The 20,796-nt window shown below is 45.8% G+C and overlaps 1 protein-coding gene across 1 annotated transcript in view; it reads left to right on the forward strand.

Moving 5' to 3' along the window:
• The window catches only part of LOC129332906 (heparan-alpha-glucosaminide N-acetyltransferase-like), a 365,907-nt gene that overhangs the window by 29,257 nt on the left and 315,854 nt on the right, over window positions 1–20,796 (forward strand). The window contains exon 4 of the mRNA XM_054984210.1: window positions 3,145–3,272. Within this exon, the coding sequence (XP_054840185.1) occupies window positions 3,145–3,272 (128 nt within the window). The remainder of the gene's footprint in view (window positions 1–3,144; window positions 3,273–20,796) is intronic.

The raw sequence follows: 20,796 nt of genomic DNA on the forward strand, positions 1-20,796 counted from the left end.
TTCTTCCTGGACTACAACTCCCAGCTGCCCTGGGGCCAAGAAAGTGCGGGGGGGGGGAAATAAGGGGTGGAGCAGCCTGAATAGAAATACCCAGTCCATCCTGAAGGGAAGTCAGTTGCCTTCTTGGTTGGAGAAGGAGAGGCTCCTGCTGCTGGGTGAAACCCGGGTGCCTAGGCCCTAAATGTGGAGGGCCTGGGAGGCAGCAGGAAGGAAAGGAAGGGGGGAACCTTCTTCCCTGAGACCCCCCCCCTTAAGGTAGAGTAGGGAACCGTGTGGTAGGGAAAGCAGACGGCGGTTCTCTTCAGTTTGATTTTCTGCTCTGTGGGGTTCTGAAAAGGGGGGCCTATACCTAAGTGTTGTGCCTCTACCTGCTTTGTGTGCAAGAGCTCTGTATATAGTTATTAAATTATACTTTTTGAATAGAAAGAATCTTGTGGTGCTCTGACTACGTAACCTCCCCCACTTGGCACGCTACAAGAAGGGAGGGAGCCCGGGAGAAACTGATGAGGCTAGACTTTGGTGGGTTGCCAATTCTCCAGGGCCCAACCAAAGATTGGGTAATTCACTTCCCAGTACAGAAATTCAGCCAGAGGGGTCTCACTGCCCCTCAGTCAGGTGGTGTACAAATCAGTGAGTGGTGGCAGCGACGGAGAGTGTGAGCCACGCCCACCAGTGACCGGGAGGCGGATAGCGGGGCTAGCAGGCCATTGATGGTGGCTCAGTTGCCTGGACTGAGAGCCAGCTCCTGTTCCGCCACAGTTGCTGTTGCTACTTGTCTTTTCCTCCTAACAGGCTTCATGTGCCATATATATCTCCAGGGCCATTTAGGGTCAAGAAAGCACTGCAAGGGAGGAGGACAAAGCTCAGTCTGAATTGGGTTTTGCATGCTTGAGAAATGAGTTCCCTCACACCTGACATGAAAATAATAATTAAGAAAACAGTGATATTAAAACAATACATCCCCATATAAACAGGTTTAAAATTTCAAATATTCTAAAAATTAAGTTAAAAAAATCAAAACTGAAGATACAATTAAATCCTATCTATACTTCTTTATCTCTTTCCTAATTCTGTAAGCTGACCATCCAAATTTGTAACAAGTAAAGGCAATCCCCCGGGGTATTAACCCCGGGTGGTCTTTCCATTCTGTCTTCCAGACCATCCAAATTTGGGAACCATCCTGGTCAACTTTTGATAGTTTCCTGCCAACATAACTAACAAAAGAATTCTTCTGTTGCAACCTGGATAAGAATTAATAATAGGGTTGATAAAAACTTCCCTGATGTTATGGTATAGACTACCGTCAAAAAATGTTCTACACATTAAAAATCATGATACGTAGTTTGGTCTTCATGTTCTGCCCTTTCACTGGACTGTTTACCAACGCAGTTAATTCTTTCACAAGAGGAAATAAGTCAGGACTAGAGCTGCCCTTTCCTTTGAATTGTTAAAAACTGATCGGAGAACGAGCCAGGGGTCCCCAATTCTGATCCCACCTCAGCCATAAACTGAGTAAGCCCCTGTCCTGTCAGTTCCAGCCCACTGGTTTGTATGATAAAAGCCCTGGCCAACCTTACTGGACTGTTGCAAAGGTTACGGAATATAACCTTTGAATATTTTCAGAAAATAGTGCGGTATCAATATGAGCATTCAGCATACAAAACATTAAGCGGATGCCAAACCGCAATGCATTAGCCTCCTTCCACAGCCGTCCACAGCCTGGTCTTCGAGTGGGCGTTAAGTTGTCCTGAAAGGCAGTATATAAATCGAATGTTATTGTTGTTGTTATTATTTTCTCTCCCCTTCAAAAGCCCCCACCTCTGCAGGGAGGCAAGGGGCTACTATTGGCTAATTTTCCATCAGTATTACATTGTAGATAATATTTTCCCCCTCAAATACTCTCTCAACATCCCACTTTCAGAACGCTAGTTGAGACAGTGCAGGGAAAAACAGGGCACAGAGAGAATGGGATTCTTATAGAATCATAGAATCATAGAGTTGGAAGGGGTCATACAGACCATCTAGTCCAACCCCCTGCCCAGTGCGGGATCAGCCTAAAGCATCTCTGACAAGTATTCATCCAGCCTCTTCTTGAAAACTGCCAGTGAAGGGGAGCTCACCACCTCCCTAGGCAGCTGATTCCACTTTTGAACTACTCTGACCGTGAAAATGTTTTTCCTAATATCCAGCCGGTACCTTTGTGCATGTAGTTTTAGCCCATTGCTTCGCGTCCTACCCTCTGCTGCCAACTGGAACAGCTCCCTGCCCTCCTCCAGCCTTTCAAATATTTAAAGAGAGCAATCATGTCCCCCCTCAACCTCCTCTTCTCCAAACTAAACATTCCCAAGGCCCCCAGCCTTACCTCACAGGGCTCAGTCTCCAGACCCCTGATCATCCTCATCGCTCTCCTCTGCACCCTCTCGATTTTGTCCACATCCTTTTTGAAGTGAGGCCTCCAGAACTGCACACAATTCTCCAGGTGTAGCCTGACCAAGGCCGTATAGTGAGGGGCTATGACCTCCTGCGATTTTGACGCTATGGCCCCTTTGATACAACCCAGGATTGAATTGGCCTTTTTTGTCACTGCATCTTATCTGTCACTGCCCCTTTATGGCTTATGCAGACAACAGAAACAGTCTAAACTCTAAAGTTTTATGTGCATTGAAGGTGTGTGAAAGGCGATTCATTTTTGGGCAAATGGGGTTCGCACATTATTAGCTTTGCCCTGGACATTGAGGAGTATGTCTGTTGCTAGCCAGTGAATGCACTGTGAGACCATTGCAGAGTCAGCTCGCATCAAAGAAAGGAGCTTGTTTGGACGGCTTCGCCCAGTTATGGTTAAAAGTGGTGACCTTTCTTTCCCTGAGACAAGTAATGTCTTAGTAACCATCTTGCCATGACTGCTGAGAAGACATTTGCAGTGGAAGGAAAGGCGTTGTATGTGATGTGGGTCTCTGAAGGGGGATTTGGCAGAATATGAAATGTGAGAATTCCTAAAGTTAAACAGCAATGAATAGAAGTGTAAAGATTTTCATTTGTTTACTTTTTGCTAAGATGCCATTATTGCGTGTCATTCATTGACGATTCTGTGTTCTTGCCCATTTTTTTCCTCCTTCTGATTTGTTCCTGCACATTTTAATTTAGATGGCAGCAATTATATGGAGAGCAAGGCCAGTATTTGGTATCTGTCAAGCGGGAAATGGCTGGGAAGAATAAAACTGAAGTCTCCTGTACCCTGATGGTGCAAAAAGACCCAGAAAACAGTTACATCCGTAAGTTTGAAAATACAACAGAAAGGGAAATGATTGTGTTGTCATAACTGTGTTGACAAACGTGCGTTTGATTTAAATTTCAATGACCCAGAGGAGTTAGCCGTGTTAGTCTGTAGTAGCAAAATAGTAAAGAGTGCATCTGACGAAGAGAGCTGAGGTTCTCGAAAGCTTATTCTACAATAAAGTTGGTTAGTCTTAAAGGTGCTACTGGACTCTTTACTAGATTTCAATGAGAAGCTCCATAGGACGTATGAAGCTTCCAATCCAAGAGTTAACCATTTTTTGTCAATGCTTGTTGCGTATGTCACATCCTGAAAAATTCTCCACTGTGTGGAACCACAATGTGAAGGTTTGTAATTGGAACATAGGTGCTGAAAGAGTCACAACGCTGCTGAAAATTGTCACAAATCACTGTAAATCTCAGTGAAAATCTGATTGTGTTAATAACGGCAGCGTGAAGATCCTACGTGTATAGAGTTGACTGACGTCCATGTTGAGTAGTACTATTCACAATGCCACCATCTTGGCACAACATTCAAAGTTTCAAGTTAACAGAATAATCATAATGACAGAGTTATTCCTTGCAACAGGAATAACAATCAATATATAGCGATACTATTTTTAGAAGTAAAATAGTAAAGAGTTCAGTAGCCCCTTTTAAGACTAACCAACTTTATTGTAGCATAAGCTTTCGAGCGCCACAGATCTATTTGTCAGATGCAGAGAACTGTGGTTCTTGAAAGCTTATGCTACAATAAAGTTGGTTAGTCTTAAAAGGTGCTACTGGACTCTTTACTATTTTGTTACTACAGACTAACATGGCTAACTCCTCTGGATCTATTTTTAGAAATGTAGCTCCTGTACATTTTGAGTAGAGTCCTTGCTTAAAAATATGCCAGGACTATACCAGTTTCTTTTCTTTACTCGGTAAAGGAAATCACGATCATTACCATTAATGAAGTTTAACAAATGTTTCAACTCCCTTGCAGTTCTATTAATGGATGTGTGTGTGTGTGTGGAGGGGGGGTGGACCTAATGGCCGATTAACAGCTTTACCACTTGTTAAGTAATATGGCCATGTGAGAATTTTTTCCCCTTACATGATGCATTAGTCCTCAGGGACTGTAACTTGTATAGTCTTATAGGTGCTACTGGACTATTGTTCTTTTCCACTCATATAAAACTAAGGATTTAAGTGGCTTCCTTGACCTCTTCCAGAAGAGGGCGCCAGACATCTCCCCAAACAGGCTGCTTATACTTTGGCTGTTTCTTACTGCTGAAGGCTAAGGTGATTAAAGAGCGGCGTTTCTAGCCTGCTAGTGTGGTTGGATAACACAAGGGGGTCAGGAAACAGCTGTAATTTATGTAGCATCTTAAAGTGTTCGAAGCACTTCACAAAACAATCATAGGGGCCAAAACCAGGTGTGATACTGGAAGGTTAAGACTCCCCCCTCCTAGCTGAGGGCAACAGCAGCTGCTTGGCAGCCTGGTTTGACTCTGGGCTGCAGTGTACGCAATCAAAACTAACCCCTTTCCCAGGCTTTCTTAGTCCTGGCAGGGTCAAAAAAGAGAAGCACCTTCTCTCTTTTTCCCTGCCTTCTTTCTTTCCAGGGCTAATAATAGTGATGTGTGTGTGAAATAAAATATGAGAGAGAGAATGGAGAAGTGAAATTGGCAGAGCCTTTGGGGAGGCAAAGATGAAAAGAGGCAAAGATCCTCAGATCGCCCTCTGAGGAGTGATCTCCGCCAGTTCTGTCTTTTTAAACTATGCTTCCCAGCTGACATTGCGTCTCCCTACACTTGCTGAACATGTGTCGAGGCGTCTCCTGTAGACAGACTCTTAGAGACTCTAAAACTGTGTGGGATCGCAACCAGAGGGCAGCCAGGAATGAAAATGGGCTGGAGCTGTCTTCCAGAGCTGGGCTTGGACCTGGAGAGGTTAGAATGGAGCGAAGTTTCCCTTCTGGCATTTCACAGCCCCTTTACCCAGCTCCAGTGTATAGCAAAGCCTTTGCCCTGCCGCCAGCTCTGTCTTTTAAAACTACCCTTCCCAGCTAACCTTGCATCTCCCGACACATGTTCTTCACGTGTCAGATGTCTCATGTAGAGAGACTCTTAGCATCATATCTGTTAGCATCACATCCCACCATCTCCAGTATCCACCCCACAAATATCCAAGGATTTCCCAACATGGAGTTGATAGTCTTCCTCAGAACTCAGGGTACCTGGAGGGTATGTTTCAGGTGGGTAGCCATGTTGGTCTGTAGTAGAAGAGCAGGATTTGGGTCCAGCAGCACCTTAGAGACTAGATTTCCAGGGTGTGAGCTTTTGAGAGTCAAAGATTCCTTCATCAGATACATGGAGTGGAAAAAGGTAGGAGTCTTTAAAATCCAGGTAGCGGGTGGGAGAGGTATCGCAAATTAGATTGTTAGGAAGCTAGCCATAATACATGTTGGAATTAGATTGATAAAACATAGATGCAAAGTGCATACAACTAGCATCTGTAATGTGAGACAAATCCTGTGTCCCGATTCAACCTTGGGGGGATCCATTGTTCCAAATTTGCAATTAAACTCAATTTCAGCAATCTCGCATTGTCATCTTCCTTTGAAGTTTCTCTGCTTGAGAACTGCTACTCTGAGGTCAGCAAAGGAATGTCCTGGAAGACTGACATGTTCTCCCACTGGTTTTTGAATGTTGTGGTTTTTGATATCAGATTTATGTCCATTCATTCTTTTGCAAAAGGACTGACCTGTTCATCCAAAACAGAGAATTGAAGGGCGTTGCTGATACTTGTTGGAAGATGAATGAGCCTGAGATGGTATAGATGTTGTTGTTAGGTCCAGTGATTGTGTGCTTGGAGTGAATATGAGGGCAGAGTTGGCATCTTGGCTTACTGCAGGCTCTGGTCCCCGAGTTCATGCCCATGCTGGGACATGCATTGTTGTGAGTGAGGAATTGTTTAAGGTTGGGGAGCTGCCTGTGGGCAAACAAAGGTTTGCCTCCCGATGCCTTTGAGAGAGCAATTTCATTGTCCAGCATAGGTTGCAGGTCATTAATGAAGGGTTGAACTGGTTTGATCTGGGAGCTGTACGTGACCACCAGTGGCATTCTCGTTGTTCTGTTTGGGCTTATCTTGTAGGAGGTCATTCCTTGGTATCATCTTGGTTTTGTTGTTTCTGCAGGCCTTCTGCAGCCCCAAAAGTGACATATGCACAAACCAAACGAACCGGTTCGTGAACCAGGAAGTTCAAGGCAGTTCATGGTTCGTGAAATGCAACGAACCATGAACTGCAATGAATTGCCATTTTCCTGGTTCGTGCCCATCTCTAGATGTGACTATTTCAAGCGGCTGCAATGAGGGGTGGATTCTGACTGTCTTTCCTCAAATACAAATATCATATGGCCTAGAATTTCTTAAACCAGAGCCTGCTTTGTCAGAATGCACGAGTGCTTGAGCAAGTGTTTTGTATGTGTATGTGTGTGGCAAAGGCAGACGTGTGTCTCTTTTGTGCTGCTGCTTACCAGAGAGACATGAACAATGTTTCTGCTGTGACCTCTAGCAGGCTCAGACCCTTTTCTTTGCTGACTAAGATGGCATGTCATTAAATCTGACATGAGTTGGTCCTAATTTGACAGTTTTGTGGCTCTGGAGGGACAGAGAGGGGACTTCGTTGCTCATGCCACAAGTTCTTGACTGGCGGCAGCAGCAAAAGACAGACAAATGTTTACGGGCAAATAAAATTGTCTTCACAAGCTAATAAAGCTGTTTTTAGCATCGCAAGGCAATTGTAGCATGCTTAGTTTCTTGTTGGCCTCAAACTGTAGGGGAGGGCCCCTCAAACTTCTGAGTAGGTGCTTCTGAATTTTGAGGACAGGTAGTGGGTTCCACAACAAAATGGGTACCAGGGGGAGGAGCAATAATAAAATGTTGGTAAGTATGTTCCTCCTAATGTCGGGAGGTTCCAAGCCAAGCATCTTCCTAGGATGGAGGCAGCTGTGTCTGAATAGGTGCTGCCTGCTGACACCAAGGTAGAGCCGGGATTGGCTCTTTGCATTCAGGAGGAAGCAAGTGGTTGCCGGGAGACATATTGGTGGGCGCCATGGCAGAGATCGCAACGATAGAATATCTGTTCATCACTTATGTAAAATAGGGCTTTATGGTTAATCAGTAAAAACATAGAGCTGGAAGGGACCCCAAGGGTCATAAATTCCAGCCCATTGTACAATACAGGAAATTCACAGCTTCCTCCTCCCATGCTCTATGCCCAGAGGAAGGCCAAAAACCTCCAGGATTCCTGACCAATCTAACCTGGAGGAAAAGTCCTTCCTGACCCCAAACTGGCTATTGGCATTACCTTGGGCATGTAAGAAAGGGCCACAAGAGCCAAGCACCAGCTCATCCCTTCACGCACTCCCTCTCCAGATCTGTGTGCATTCATATTGAGTTACTAGCAACAAAGTCCATTATGGGTAAAAATACAATGGGCTCTAGAAAGGGGAGGGAGGGCAGGTGGGCATTGCCTCCTCCTCTGTCACTGATCCCAGCCGGATGAAGGGGGGGCAGGCATGGCCACCTTCTCTGCGCCTGATCCCGGCCAAGTGAGGGGGGCAGCCATTGCCACCTGCTCTGCACTTGATCCCGGCCAGGTGAAGGGGGTGGGCATTGCCTTGTGCTCCGCTCCTGATCCCTGCTTTGTGAAGGCGGGGGGGGGGGGCAGGCATAGCCACCTGCTTTGGTCCTGATCCCAGCTGGGTGAAGGTGGATGGCAGGCATTGCCACCTTCTCCACTCTGGATCTCAGCTGGGTGAAAGTGAGGAATGGGCAATACCACCTGCTTTGCTCTTGATCCCAGCTTGGTAAAGGTGAGGGTCAGGCATTGCTGCCTGTTCCACTCCTGATCCCAGCTGGGTGAAGGTGGGAGGCGAGCATTGCCCCCTCTCTGCTCCTGATCCCAGCTGAATGAAGATGGGGAGCAGGTATTGCCACCTGCTCCACTCCTGATTGCAGCTGGGTGAAGGTGAGGGGCAGGCATTGCTACTTGCTCCATTCTGGATCCCAGTTGAGTGAAGACAGAAGGCAAGCATTGCCACCTGCTCTGCACCTGATCCCAGCCTGGGCTTCCTGACATGGCATTCTCTCTGTAGGTCTGGCTGCCTCATCTGGCCTTCCACAGCAGCGCCCTCTGGAGGCGCACCAGGGTAGAAAGTGAGTTGTCTTGAATACGCTTAGCCTTTTATATAGTAGGATAGAATCAGATGGATAGTAGGATAGAATATAGTAGGATAGCTGTCAGATGACCATCTAGCCTCTGTTTAAAAACCTCCAAGGAAGGAGAGCCCACCACCTCCTGAGGAAGCCTGTTCCACTGAGGAACCACTCTAAATGTCAGGAAGTCTTTCCTAATGTTTAGCTGAAAACACTTTTGATTTAATTTTAACCCATTATTTCTGGTCCAACCTCCTGAGGCAACAGAAAACAACTCCGCTCCAGCCTTCAAATACTTGAAGAGGGCTATCGTATCACCTCTCAGTCGCCTCCTCTCCAGGCTAAACATGCCCAGCTCCTTCAACCTTTCCTCATAAGACTTGGTCTCCAGTCCTCTCACTATTTTTGTTGCCCTCCTTTGGACATGTTCCAGCTTGTCAGCATCCTTCTTAAACTGGAGTGCCCCTAACTGAACACAGTACTACTCCATGTTAGAGAAGAGTAAAGCAATATCTCCTCACATGATCTGGACCCTATACTTCTGTTGATACAGTCTGCAATCGCATTTGCCTTTTTAGCTACAGCATCAGATTTCTGACTCACATTCTGTGTATGATCTACTAAGATCATACCAAGCCAAGTCTTCCCCATCCTATAAGTGTGTCTTTGATTTTTCCTAGCTAAATGCATCTAACCCTGTTGAAATTCATTTTGTTAGTTTTAGCCCAGTTTTCCAGCCTGTCAGGATCACCTTGAACCTTGCTTCTCTCTTCTACTGTGTTTGCAACTCCTCCCAATCTAGTATCATCTGCAGATTTAATGAGCATCCCCTCTATTCCTTCATCCCCTCAGCAGCAGGAGCCCTTAACAGTTCCCTAGCAAAGTTAGACAGATTATTTCTATTTTACAGTAGGTGTGTGACATTTATAAAGGGACAATAGCAACTCAGACTCATTCAGTGCATTTGAGGAGTGCCTGTGGCTCAGCAGCAGAGCATCTGCTTGGCACACCGAAGGTCCCAGGTTCAATCCCCGGCATCTCCAGTTTAGCTAAGCAGGTGATGTGAAAGGCCTCCCCCTGAGATGCTGGAGTGCTGCTGCCTGTCTTGAGCAGACAATACCAACCTCAGTAGACCAAAGAGCTAAATCAGTATAAGGCCGCTGCGTGTGTCATTTGTCCAGATCCGAACCCATGTCTCATGGGAAAGTACCTAGGCATCACAGTGCCCTTGTCCAGCCAATCATGTCTGGCTCCACCCATCACATCATGCCGTTGTTTATTGGTTATAGCCAAGGCAGTGGACATGGACAATGGCGTCTCCTTCTAAGGATATGCATCTTGTTTTCGAGCTACGATGGGGCAGAAAGATTTCTGGTGCCCTGCCAGCTTGGGCAGTCAAGACTTTCTTTGTAATCATTGCTCCCTCAGCAGCTTCTTGCTGTCTATAAAGTTGGGCAAAACCCTGTGTGTTAACTGAATGCAAAGCTGCATGCCTCTGATGAAGTGGATTGTGGCTCAGGAAAGCTTAAGCCACAATAAATGTGTTAAGTCTTTACGAGTCCGCTTGACTCTTCATTTCTTTGACTTGCAGCTGAGCCCAAGATGCAAGAGGGGCCTTCTGTCTTGCAGTATAAAACCATGAATTTTGGCACTTCTCTTTAGCCAGTCGCCCGCTCTGTAGCTCATCTAGCCTAACACTTAATCCAGCCCACTTTTTGTTTAAAGATGAAAACCAGCTCAGTCTGTGGGTGAGAAGGGGGCAGTGGAGCTCAATCTATGGGCGGGAGGGGGGCAGTGGAGAAAACTGCCCATTGATTTAATTATTCTAACCCATGTGTTGCAACTGGGGTAAGGCAAGTTCACGGCCTTGCTTTGCAGAAGAGTTCATTTTGTTCTCTGAACAAGTTTATGCTATTAAGCCGGCACATCCGGTCAATATCTAATTTAGAGCAGCAGGCAAAGCTTACTGACAAGCCCAGTTACAAATGTGGTCCTGGCAGGCAAGTAGCAAAAGAGGGGGAGCGGACACACAACTGGCAACGGGCTGCTTGAAAACCCATTTGTTTTTCTCAAATATTTGTTCAGCTGGTTTGCTGAAAGCTAAGCCACTGTGAGGTCTTATGGGGATCAAAGGTAACTGGTTAACTGTTTGTTACCAATAAGTGTCTTGTACAACCCCATCTTTGTGGAGAAAAGGGCCAGAGATGGTGGGAAAGCTTTGAGAAAGAGGCACGAGGCAACCAAGTGCTTTATTTACTTCATTCATCCCACCTTTCTCCTTAATGGGGACCCAAAGTAACGTACATCATTCTCCACTCCTCCCGTTTATCCTCACATGGAGGAGGTCTGACCCCTTATTCCCTGTCACCACTCTGCAGGCCAGTGGAGGGATGGGGAAATCCCCCCCCCTCACCTAGGGATCCCATTCCCTTGGTGGGAGTGGGGGATCCCCCACTTTCATCTTCCACCCCCTGCCATCCCTCACCTGGCTGTTGGGGGAGAAGGGTACGGGAATGAGCATCCCAAGAGCAGTGCGACAATATGCTGCCGCCCCAAGACCATGCACGCACTTTGCAGCTGGCTGATTTGGGCCCCAAATGGGTCGAATCAGGCCCATTTGAGGCCCAAATTGGCCCGTTGTGAAATGCACACGTGCTCCTGCACCCATGCGATGATGTCACCCAGAAGTGATGTCGTTGTATGGGCACGAGTGCAGCATGCTGGAGACACAACAAAGGTAAGCGCCAGGTCCCCAGCCTCCCGCCAGTACAGTAAGGGGCTCTGGCAACCTTACCCTCACCTGAAGTTGCAACATAATTTCTGGTGCAAGCTAGAAGTGACCTTAGTATAGCTGTGTGAAGTTCTAATATTCGTCTGAAATTTTATGGGTTTATCACCAAATTTTAGGTGAATACTAAAACACATTCACTGACACATTAACATCAATTCCAGTTTGCACCAAAAGTGCCGTTGGCATGGTGATGGAGTTGACAGGAATCCACTCCCCCCCACCCCCGTTTTCCACCGTTTGCTAGCCTCAAACTGGCAACCCGAGCCTCACAACAACCCTGTGAGGTATGTTAGGCTGAGAGTGTGATGGTATGTCTACTTCGCTGACTCTCCATTAGAATTGGATTACATGTATCTAAGATGCAACCCAACATTTAAATGTGAAAAACAAACAGGTTTTGAGCAGTCTCAGCAAGTTCTTCATCCCCAACATTAACCCACAGCTTAGCAACAGCAATTCTACAAGTCTTGCCTGTGTCCTGTATCAGGCTGTATGCACAGGGCAACAGTTCTGCCCTTTGCTGTCTCTGCCGCTGCAAAAGTGGCACGTCCAGAGCGTCTGGCTGCCGTTTCCTCTGCGTTTTTCTCTTCAGGGCTTCTGGTGGGCTTCGCACACATATCGATAATTGCTTATCAGTACTGCACTATAGTGATATAACAATAATATTTTTTAAAAGCCTGAAAAGTCAGTCTTGTGGTGCGACAGGGAATTATGGCAGTCAAAGGAGACAGACATGAGAAAAATGGCACCAATGTGGACCGTAAGAAATGTGCACGTTCCCATAGTGATGGCTTGCAAATGTTCTTGGAATGCATTCTTGTGCCAAACCAGGTTTGCGATAGATCAGAGCAAAGCAGGGGAAAGCCTGCAAAGTAGATGACTGGGGAGATGTTGTATGGATTCCCCCCGCCCCCCGACCCCCCGGAACAGCACTCTGGTTTGGAAGTAGAGTTGCCACCAGTCTCCATATAGAACAATTGTAAAACTACCAAAAGACTTACTACCTTAAAAAAATGTAGCCATTCACAAGTTCCAGGCATATAAAATAGGCCTGAGTAGGGACCCCATTCCTCCAGTGGGTGTGGGGGGATCCCCTGCTCTCAGCCTCTGCCCCCCCCCCACAGCTCACCTGGCCAGTGAGAAGGGGGGGGAAGGAGTTTTGCAGAATGGGCTGGAGAGCTTCAGAGCGGTCTCCTGCACGCTCCAGAGGACTTCCTTGTCCCCCTGAAAATAAGGTTATTCCCGGCACGACAAGGACATGAAGGTCCCTGCGTGGGGCCGATTTGGTAATAATCGGTCCCCAGTTTTTACAAAATACTAGAACCTCCTCCATGTCACTTGCAGTTTTTACTGTTGCCTCAAGGTAGCAGGGGGGAAATGAGGAAAAAATGGGCATGGGGGTGGCACTAGCATTATGTCTGTGTATGATGTCACAAACTGGAAGTGATGTCAAGAGGCAACACTCCAATAATAATAACATAATAATAACATTCGATTTATATACCGCCCTTCAGGACAACTTAATGCCCGCTCAGAGCGGTTTACAAAGTGTTATTATTACCCCACAACAATCACCCTGTGAGGCGGGTGGGGCTGAGAGAGCTCCAGAGAACTGTGACTCGCCCAAGGTCACCCAGCTGGCTTTATGGAGGAGTGGGGAATCAAACCTGATTCTCCAGATTAGAGTCCCATGCTCTTAACCACTACACCAAACTGGCTCTCAGATGCTTTTTCCTGCTGAAAAAAAGCCCTGCAGAGAAGATAGGCACCATGGTTCATTTGGTTATTGAATGTCCAAATTTCAGTGAGGAGAGACAAAGATGGATTACTCTGATATTTGAGAAGATTGAGCTCACAAATATTAACAAGAGCCTTTCTTTTCTTTTACAAGATAAAGACCCATACATTACCAGGTCACTGGCATCCTATCTTTTAGTAATCCAGTTTAAAATTAGAAAACTTTTGTGATTGGAGTGAGATTCTTTTTTTTAAAATTATTATTATTATTGTTGTGGTAGTAGTAGTAGTAGTAGTAGTAGTAGTAGTAGTAGTAGTAGTAGTATTTTGGTTTTTGTCTGTTAATGTGGGATCAGGCTCAAGGCTATGACCAAAAGAGCTGTACCGGGAAAGGAAAGGAAAAATTAGAGAACCAATGCAATAAACAAGAGCAAGAATCCAGTAGCACCTATAAGACTAACAAAATTTGTGGCAGGGTATGAGCTTTCATGAGCCACAGCTCACTTCTTCAGATACACGAAAGCTTGTACCCTACCACAAATTTTGTTAGTCTTATAGGTGCTACTGGACTCTTGCTCTTTTCTACTGCTACAGACAGACTAAAATGGCAAACCCTCTTGATCTAATGCATTAAAAAACCCTCATAAAACGTGCCACAAACACAGCAACAGCTAGACTACAAAAATTCAAAAACCATGCAGTACAAATGAGATAAAATACATAAAATGAACAATGCGATAAAGTACCACCTTTTTTTCATTAGGAAAGGAGTCTCCTACCCAATTTTAATTACAACCCTTTAATAAAACCTTTAATAAAATTCTCCTTAGCAGAAGCAGAATAAATTATACAAATTAAATGGACATTTGGGTGGGGGTGGAGTTTGAATTAACTTGTTACAGAATTATTTGTCTAATCTTGCTCAGTGTTGCTACATTATTCTACGAGAATATTGCCAGAAGGAGGCAGGAGGGGAATATGTCCACTGAGCTCCTTATCAACCTATTTCACAATTTTGTAATCTCTGTAAGCAAATAGGAAGTCGATCATTTTCCTGCACTTAAGTCCACAGAACGCCAGTCATTTGTAGCAAGATGTACAAGCGAGTATTAAAAAGTTCTTCATAAACTGTGAAGGATCAGATCACCCGAGTTCAGCGTGTTCTTTGCACTCCATTATTAATCCTCTTTCCCATTACGTGCAGGTCTGTTTACTTTTCGCAGAGGTGAATTGTATGTTTTGAAGGACAGCTTCCTATACCTTATGTAAAACACATCACAGTCTTTCCATGACCTTTGCAGAAGACGTTTGTAAAGCAGCGCCTTGACTCTTAAGAGCAGAGCAAACTTGCATGCTCTGTGATGCAGGGAAAATAAATAGTGCTGTTTATTATGCTGCTTGGAGGTGTTAATTTAGCTTTTGGCAGAGTTGCAAAGAATGATCCAATGCTGCAATAGATATTCAAACTGGAAATGAAAAAAGTACCTCTATTGGACTGATAGACAAGGTTACCACTTGCCGGCTGGTGATGGGAGATCTCCTGCCCCCCACTCTCCTGCCCCCCCCCCAAACAGGTTGATTCTTAAAGAATTGGCCTGGTGTGGAGTGTGGGACTGCTCCTGGGGGCTACGCGATGACTTCACTCCCAAATGTTGGGTGACAAGGGAACGTCTTCTGTTCTGATGTCCTCCTGACACCACCGGTACCACCCTGAAAGGAAAAAGAAACTTATTGTAAAGGACATGTACATGCAAATATAAGACTATAGTACTTACCTTGTTTCTGATTGTGTTATACTGTGGAAGTTTACCTGTTGGATGTCTTCCCAGTTGGTGTTTCTTGCTGCACCTGTTGAATTGTAAAGGACAAATATAAGACTATAGTACTTACCTTGTTTCTGATTGTGTTATACTGTGGAAGTTTACCTGTTGGATGTCTTCCCAGTTGGCGTTTCTTACTGCACCTGTTGAATTGGAAGCTTACCTGTTGGATGTCTTCCCAGCTTGAGTTGTTTACTGTACCTGTTGAACTTTTTTGTTAATAATTAATGATCACATAAAGATTTTTTAGCGAATTGTTTATTGGTTTATAATAGTCCATGTAGTGTAAGTGTATGTATACAAGGTCATGTGAATTATATACTCTTCACATATTCAATATATACCTTCACTTTGACCTTCATTGCCTTTTTCATTTATTTGATTTATTTTTGCCTTCCTGCATGTGTGGTTCTAACAGGCTTCTAACAGGCTCACTCCCAGTCCCAGAAGTGATATCATTGTACTGTGCTGGGGGCTCGTGCGCACATGAGGAGACCCCAAAGGTGAGTGCCAGGTCCCCTACACCCCCACCAGGAGGGTGAGGGGACGTGGCAATCCTAGCGTTATATGACGAGGGAAAATATTGGTGGATGGTCAGAAGACCACTAAGCAAGGGGGACTGGTCATTATGGCCATCTGGATTTTTCCCAGTGGGCTGATCCACCCCCACCCCCGTACACCTAGACCTTACTAGTGGCAGAAGGGCCAAGTGTGACCTCTTGGGCAGGCAGGCTGACTCTCCTTCCTTTCTTAAGTGGGCAGGGCACGGCAGGACCAAGCTGGGGGGCAGCTGCCTTTCCCTTCCCTCCTTTAGAAGGTGGGGCTGGGGCAAACTAGGAGTAGGGGCGGCCTTTTTCCAGGGTCATTTTTCCTTCCCAGCACATGCACTGCTCAAACGATTGAAGATGTCACAGCAGCACAGCTAATCTGAAGATGCTGTCCTGCAGACTTTAAAATGCTGTAAATCTTTTGTTTAAAAGTTCTACCGCCCTCCTCGCCTTTTAAAGTAGCTCACTCTTTGCTGTGTTGTGAATGAGTTGTATCAACTTCATTTCTTTGTTCTGATGTTTGCACCCAGTTCATATACTTTTGAGGCTTGCAATCCACTTTATCATTCAGAAATTAAAGACTCACAGAACACTCTTCTGATCTACAATACAGAAAACTTGAATGCCTGAACGAGTGATGTATAGAGTAAGAAAGCTTAGGTTAGATGTATGCAGGGCTTTTTTTCAGCTGGAATGCGGTGGAACGGAGTTCCGGAACCTCTTGAAAATGGTCACATGGCCGGTGGCCCCGCCCCCTGATCTCCAGACAGAGGGGAGTTGAGATTGCCCTCCACGCCAGCGGCATGGAGGGCAATCTCAACTCCCCTCTGTCTGGAGATCAGGGGGCGGGGCCACCAGCCATGTGGTCATTTTCTCCGAGGGCAACCCACAGAGTTCCATTGCCTTTTTCCCCAGAAAAAAAGCCCTGGATGTATGTTCCTAGTTGTTCCTAGAAGCCAACCCCCCTCCCATCCAAGCGTGATTTAAGGATGTGAAGTGACTACAGGAGAGCCTGATCTTACCATATCTCAGAAGCTAAGCAGGGTTGGCCTTGGTTAGTAATTGGATGGGAGACCTCCAGCGAAGACCAGGGTTGCAGAGGCAGGCAATGGCAAGCTACCTCTGTTTGTCTCTTGCCATGAAAACCCCACCAGGGGTCGCCATTAGTCAACTATAACTTGAAGGCAGGATTTCAATTTTTTTCAAGTTCCATGGAGATAGGTTAACCATTTTGGTATCCTGATGTTTTGTGTGTGAATGAGTGAAAGACCAAGCATATTTATTTATATAATGGTACAGATTTAGATCAGGATTAACCACTATATTTTTATGTGCACAATTCCTCAGCATTGCTATGTAGCCAAATTCAATGTGATCCAGTTAGTAACAGTATTCACTTGTGCTCTTCCCAGCTTCATCTCCAGAGGGAGCTATGTGGATAATTATTTCCCAGTATCTTTGTACACGGGTTGGCACACTCCTGTATCTAAGTGGCTTTGTAGGTACTTGCTTTTCATTCTAATGACAGATTTAGGTCTAAAAATACACCCTAGCTTCATTGCTAGTATGTGTAGCCAAGAACAAACAATATTAATTTCTCAGACAGGGTGAGACTATTTTAAAGGGCTTCTTTTTCTGGGGCCAAGAGTGCAAGGTGATATACAATCACAGCATTACAAATATGTGCTATAGTTGCTTGATTTTTCATGGGATGAAATCATTTCCCGTCAAAAATATGCTTCTCTGCTGAGGATCCTGTTTTCCTACTACTCGAATAGCAATGTACTTTTGCAAAGAAAAGGTGATTCCATTCCATTTAGCTTGGTCAGCTATTGCTTGTGTCTATTGGATGGAGCTTCAGAGGTCACAGATCATATGACCTGGACCAGTCTCCTACGTGCTTATGTCAGGTTGTGACCCTACCAAAACCTCGTCATCCTTGGAAACTTGTATGTGTGTTATGCACTGTCAAGTTACTTCTGACTTATGGTGACACTATGGCAATACCTCTAAAATGTCCTATCAGGTCTTGTAAACTGGAAGATGTTTTAAGTCAATCCATCTCATGTTGGCCCTTACTCTTTTCCCACTGCCTTCAATTTCTCCTAGCCTTATTATCTTTTCCAGTAAGATTGGTCTTCCTATGATGTGACCAATGTATGATAGCCTCAGTCTCGTCATTTTAGCTTCTAGGGAGAATTCAGACTGGATTTGATCTAGAACCCACTTATTTGTCTTTTTGACCATCCATGATATCCATAAAACTGTCCTCCAGCACCACATTTTGAATGAATTAATTTTCTTCTTGCAGTATGTAGTGAAACTTCACCTCCTCTGGCCAATAAACTAAACACTCCTATTTTTCACAGTAGAGCCTTCCAGTGGAATGGCAAGAAGGTTAGTCTTAAGCAAGACTGTGTGCGCAATCTGTGCTAAACGAAGCAGTGAAGGGGTTAAATAGCATTTGGGGTTTGGGGAATGAACAGCTTGATATACACAACATGGACTCTATCAAAGCCTTGGTGGCTCTCCAGTCCTGGGATCAGGGGGGTTATGACCACTTGTCTGGTCGTGGAATTCAATATGCAGGAGGGTCTAGGGATTAGGATATGCTAAGAGTCAGAAGTTGGTTTGTGGTCTTGGCAGTTGGTTTGTGGTCTTAGGTCTTAAATAATAACAATAATAATAACAACAACAACAACAATATTTGATTTATATACTGCTCTTTAGGACAACTTAATGCCCACTCAGAGCGGTTTACAAAGCAGGCTATTATTATCCCCACAGCAATCACCCTGTGAGGTGGGTGGGGCTGAGAGAGCTCTGAGAGAGCTGTGGCTGATCCAAGGTCACCCAGCTGGCTTCAAGTGGAGGAGTGGGGAATCAAACCCTGCTCTCCAGATTAGAGTCCTGCGCTCTTAACCACTACACCAAACCGGCTCTCTCAGTCGCCTGTCATAATACTTACAACAATTTTGTAAGGGTGGATATTGTTGGTTATCCCCATATTATACATAGGTGCTGAGCCTGAGCAGTAGTGCCTTGCTTAAGACTCTATTGATTGTGAATATGAGGTATGAGAGAGCCAGTTTGGTGTAGTGGTTAAGAGCAGCAGGACTCTAATCTGGAGAGCAGGGTTTGATTCCTCACTCCTCCACTTGAAGCCATCTGGGTGACCTTGGGCTAGTCACAGTTCTCTCGAGCTCTCTCAGCCCCACCCACCTCACAGGGTGTTTGTTATTGTGGGGATAATAATGACATACTTTGTAAACCGCTCTGAGTGGGCATTAAGTTGTCCTGAACGGCAGTATATAAATCGGATGTTGTTGTTGTTGGGATGAGGATGAGGATGAGGATGATGACTTGGGGACTTGCCTCATTGCTGCTTGTACCTTATTACTGCGTGTACTCTTAGACATTGCTCCATATCTCCTCACAACCTCCTCTGGTGTAGACTCACCAGAATGGTGTCCAGTAATGTCATTTCTGGCCACATAGTCATAGAGTTTCACGTGAATCCTGGAGCATCCAGTTATGTGGTGACTTCACTTCCAGTTACATAGCCGGAAATGGTGTTGTGACATCACAGGATGCCATTCTGGCCTCTGTGTTTTTTCCCTTATGGCTCACCAGAGGGTAATAGGGGGTGGGGATCCTCTGCCCCACCGGGTGAATGGCAAACCTGCAACCACATTTTTTTTTTGAAAAAATCACATTTCTCTCAAACCCGCGTGCCAATGGTTGCTTATGTAAGAATTATCAGGCAACTAAGCTTTCCCCCCCGGGATCTGCATCTTGTCCCAGGTAAGCTGTTTCTCCTACGTGGAGAAACAAGGCTAAATGTGGCAAAAAATATGATGATAAAACAAGAAGCAGTCCTTCCATTGGATTTCCCACAGTCTTCTCTGAGGCAGAGTTTTAAGGGCAGATTAATTTTGAACATAATGGAATTTTTGTGCTGTTCCACTGGAAGGATTTACTGTGAAAAATTGGAGAGTGTTTAATTTATGGGCTGGAGGAGGTGGATTTTTTTATTAATCAGTTATAAATATGAGCGACTCAATGGGAAGTGGATAATATAGTCTTGTTTTGTGATACGTTGCACCCCCTCTAAATTGAGATGCATGATGTAGTAGCTAGTTAACAACAAGCATTTCCTATAGCAGTGTCAACAAGTTTAATAATTTGAAAGAGAGGGCCATTTTTTCTAGAATGGGGGAGTGGGAATATAGAATGGCGGGTCATTTTGTAGAAAAAGAACTGCAGGAACTCATTAGCATAACTCATTAACATATCTCACACCCCTTGATTGGGCCAAAATGGCCAGGATTCGGCTGCTGCCAGATGGGGGAGTGTTCCCTCACCTGGCAGTGGCCTGATCAGGGCTTTTTTGCCCCCAATCCAGGCCAAAAGGCCCAAAATGGCTCAAAATGGCCATTTGGGGCATGTTTTGGCCTGGATCAGGTCCAAAACGGCCTGGATTGGGTTGGTGCTAGACAGGGCAGGGGTCCCCCACCAGGAACCGACCCAATCCTGGCTGTTTGGGTCCTGATCTTGGCCGACAAGGGCCCCAAATGGCAAAAAATGGCCATTTGGGCTCCATTTGGGCTCCATTTGGGCCCTGATCACGGCCGAAACAGCCTGGACCAGATCAGTGCTGGGCAGGGGAGGGTTCCCCCACCTGGCACTGACCAGATCCAGGCAGTTCTAGCCCCAATCCCGGCAGAAAATGGCCCAAATGGCTGAAAGTGGCCATTTTGGGCCTTTTGGGCCAGGATTGGGGCCAAAAAGGACTGAATCTGGTCAGAACCAAACAGGGGAACCCTTACCTGCCCAGGACTGACCTGGTCAAGGCTGTTTTGGCCCAGATCCGGACCCAAAAGGGCCCAAACCAGCTATTTTGGGCCCATTTGAGCCCTAATTGGGGCCTAAAAGCCCAGGACTGGGATGGTGCTGGGTGGGGGATGCTTCCACTGTCCTGCACCAACCTGATCCAGGCCCCTTTGGCTCCAATCTGGCCTGAAATGGGCCCAAAATGGCTGAAAATGGCCATTTTGGGCCCATTTCGGCCACGATGGGGGCCAAAACGGCCGGGACCGTGTCCACACTGGGCAAGGGAGACTTCCTCCACATGGCACCAACCCAATCTTGGCCATTTTGGCCCCAGTCTGGGCCAAACCGGGCCCAATCCAGACCAAAATGACCCACAATGGTCAACAATAGCCATTTTGGGTCCATTTCGGCCCGGATAGGGGCCAAAACCGCCGGGACTGCATTGGTACCAGGTGGGGGAAGTTTCTCCGGCCCTGCACTGACCCAATCCAGGCCGTTTTGGCTCTGAAACGGGCCCAAAATGGCCGAAAATTGCCACTTTTGACCCGTTTCAGCCAGGATTGGGGCCGAAACGGCCAGGACCAGG

Source organism: Eublepharis macularius, chromosome 6, assembly GCF_028583425.1.
Source record: "Eublepharis macularius isolate TG4126 chromosome 6, MPM_Emac_v1.0, whole genome shotgun sequence".
Classification (NCBI taxonomy): Eukaryota; Metazoa; Chordata; class Lepidosauria; order Squamata; family Eublepharidae; genus Eublepharis; species Eublepharis macularius.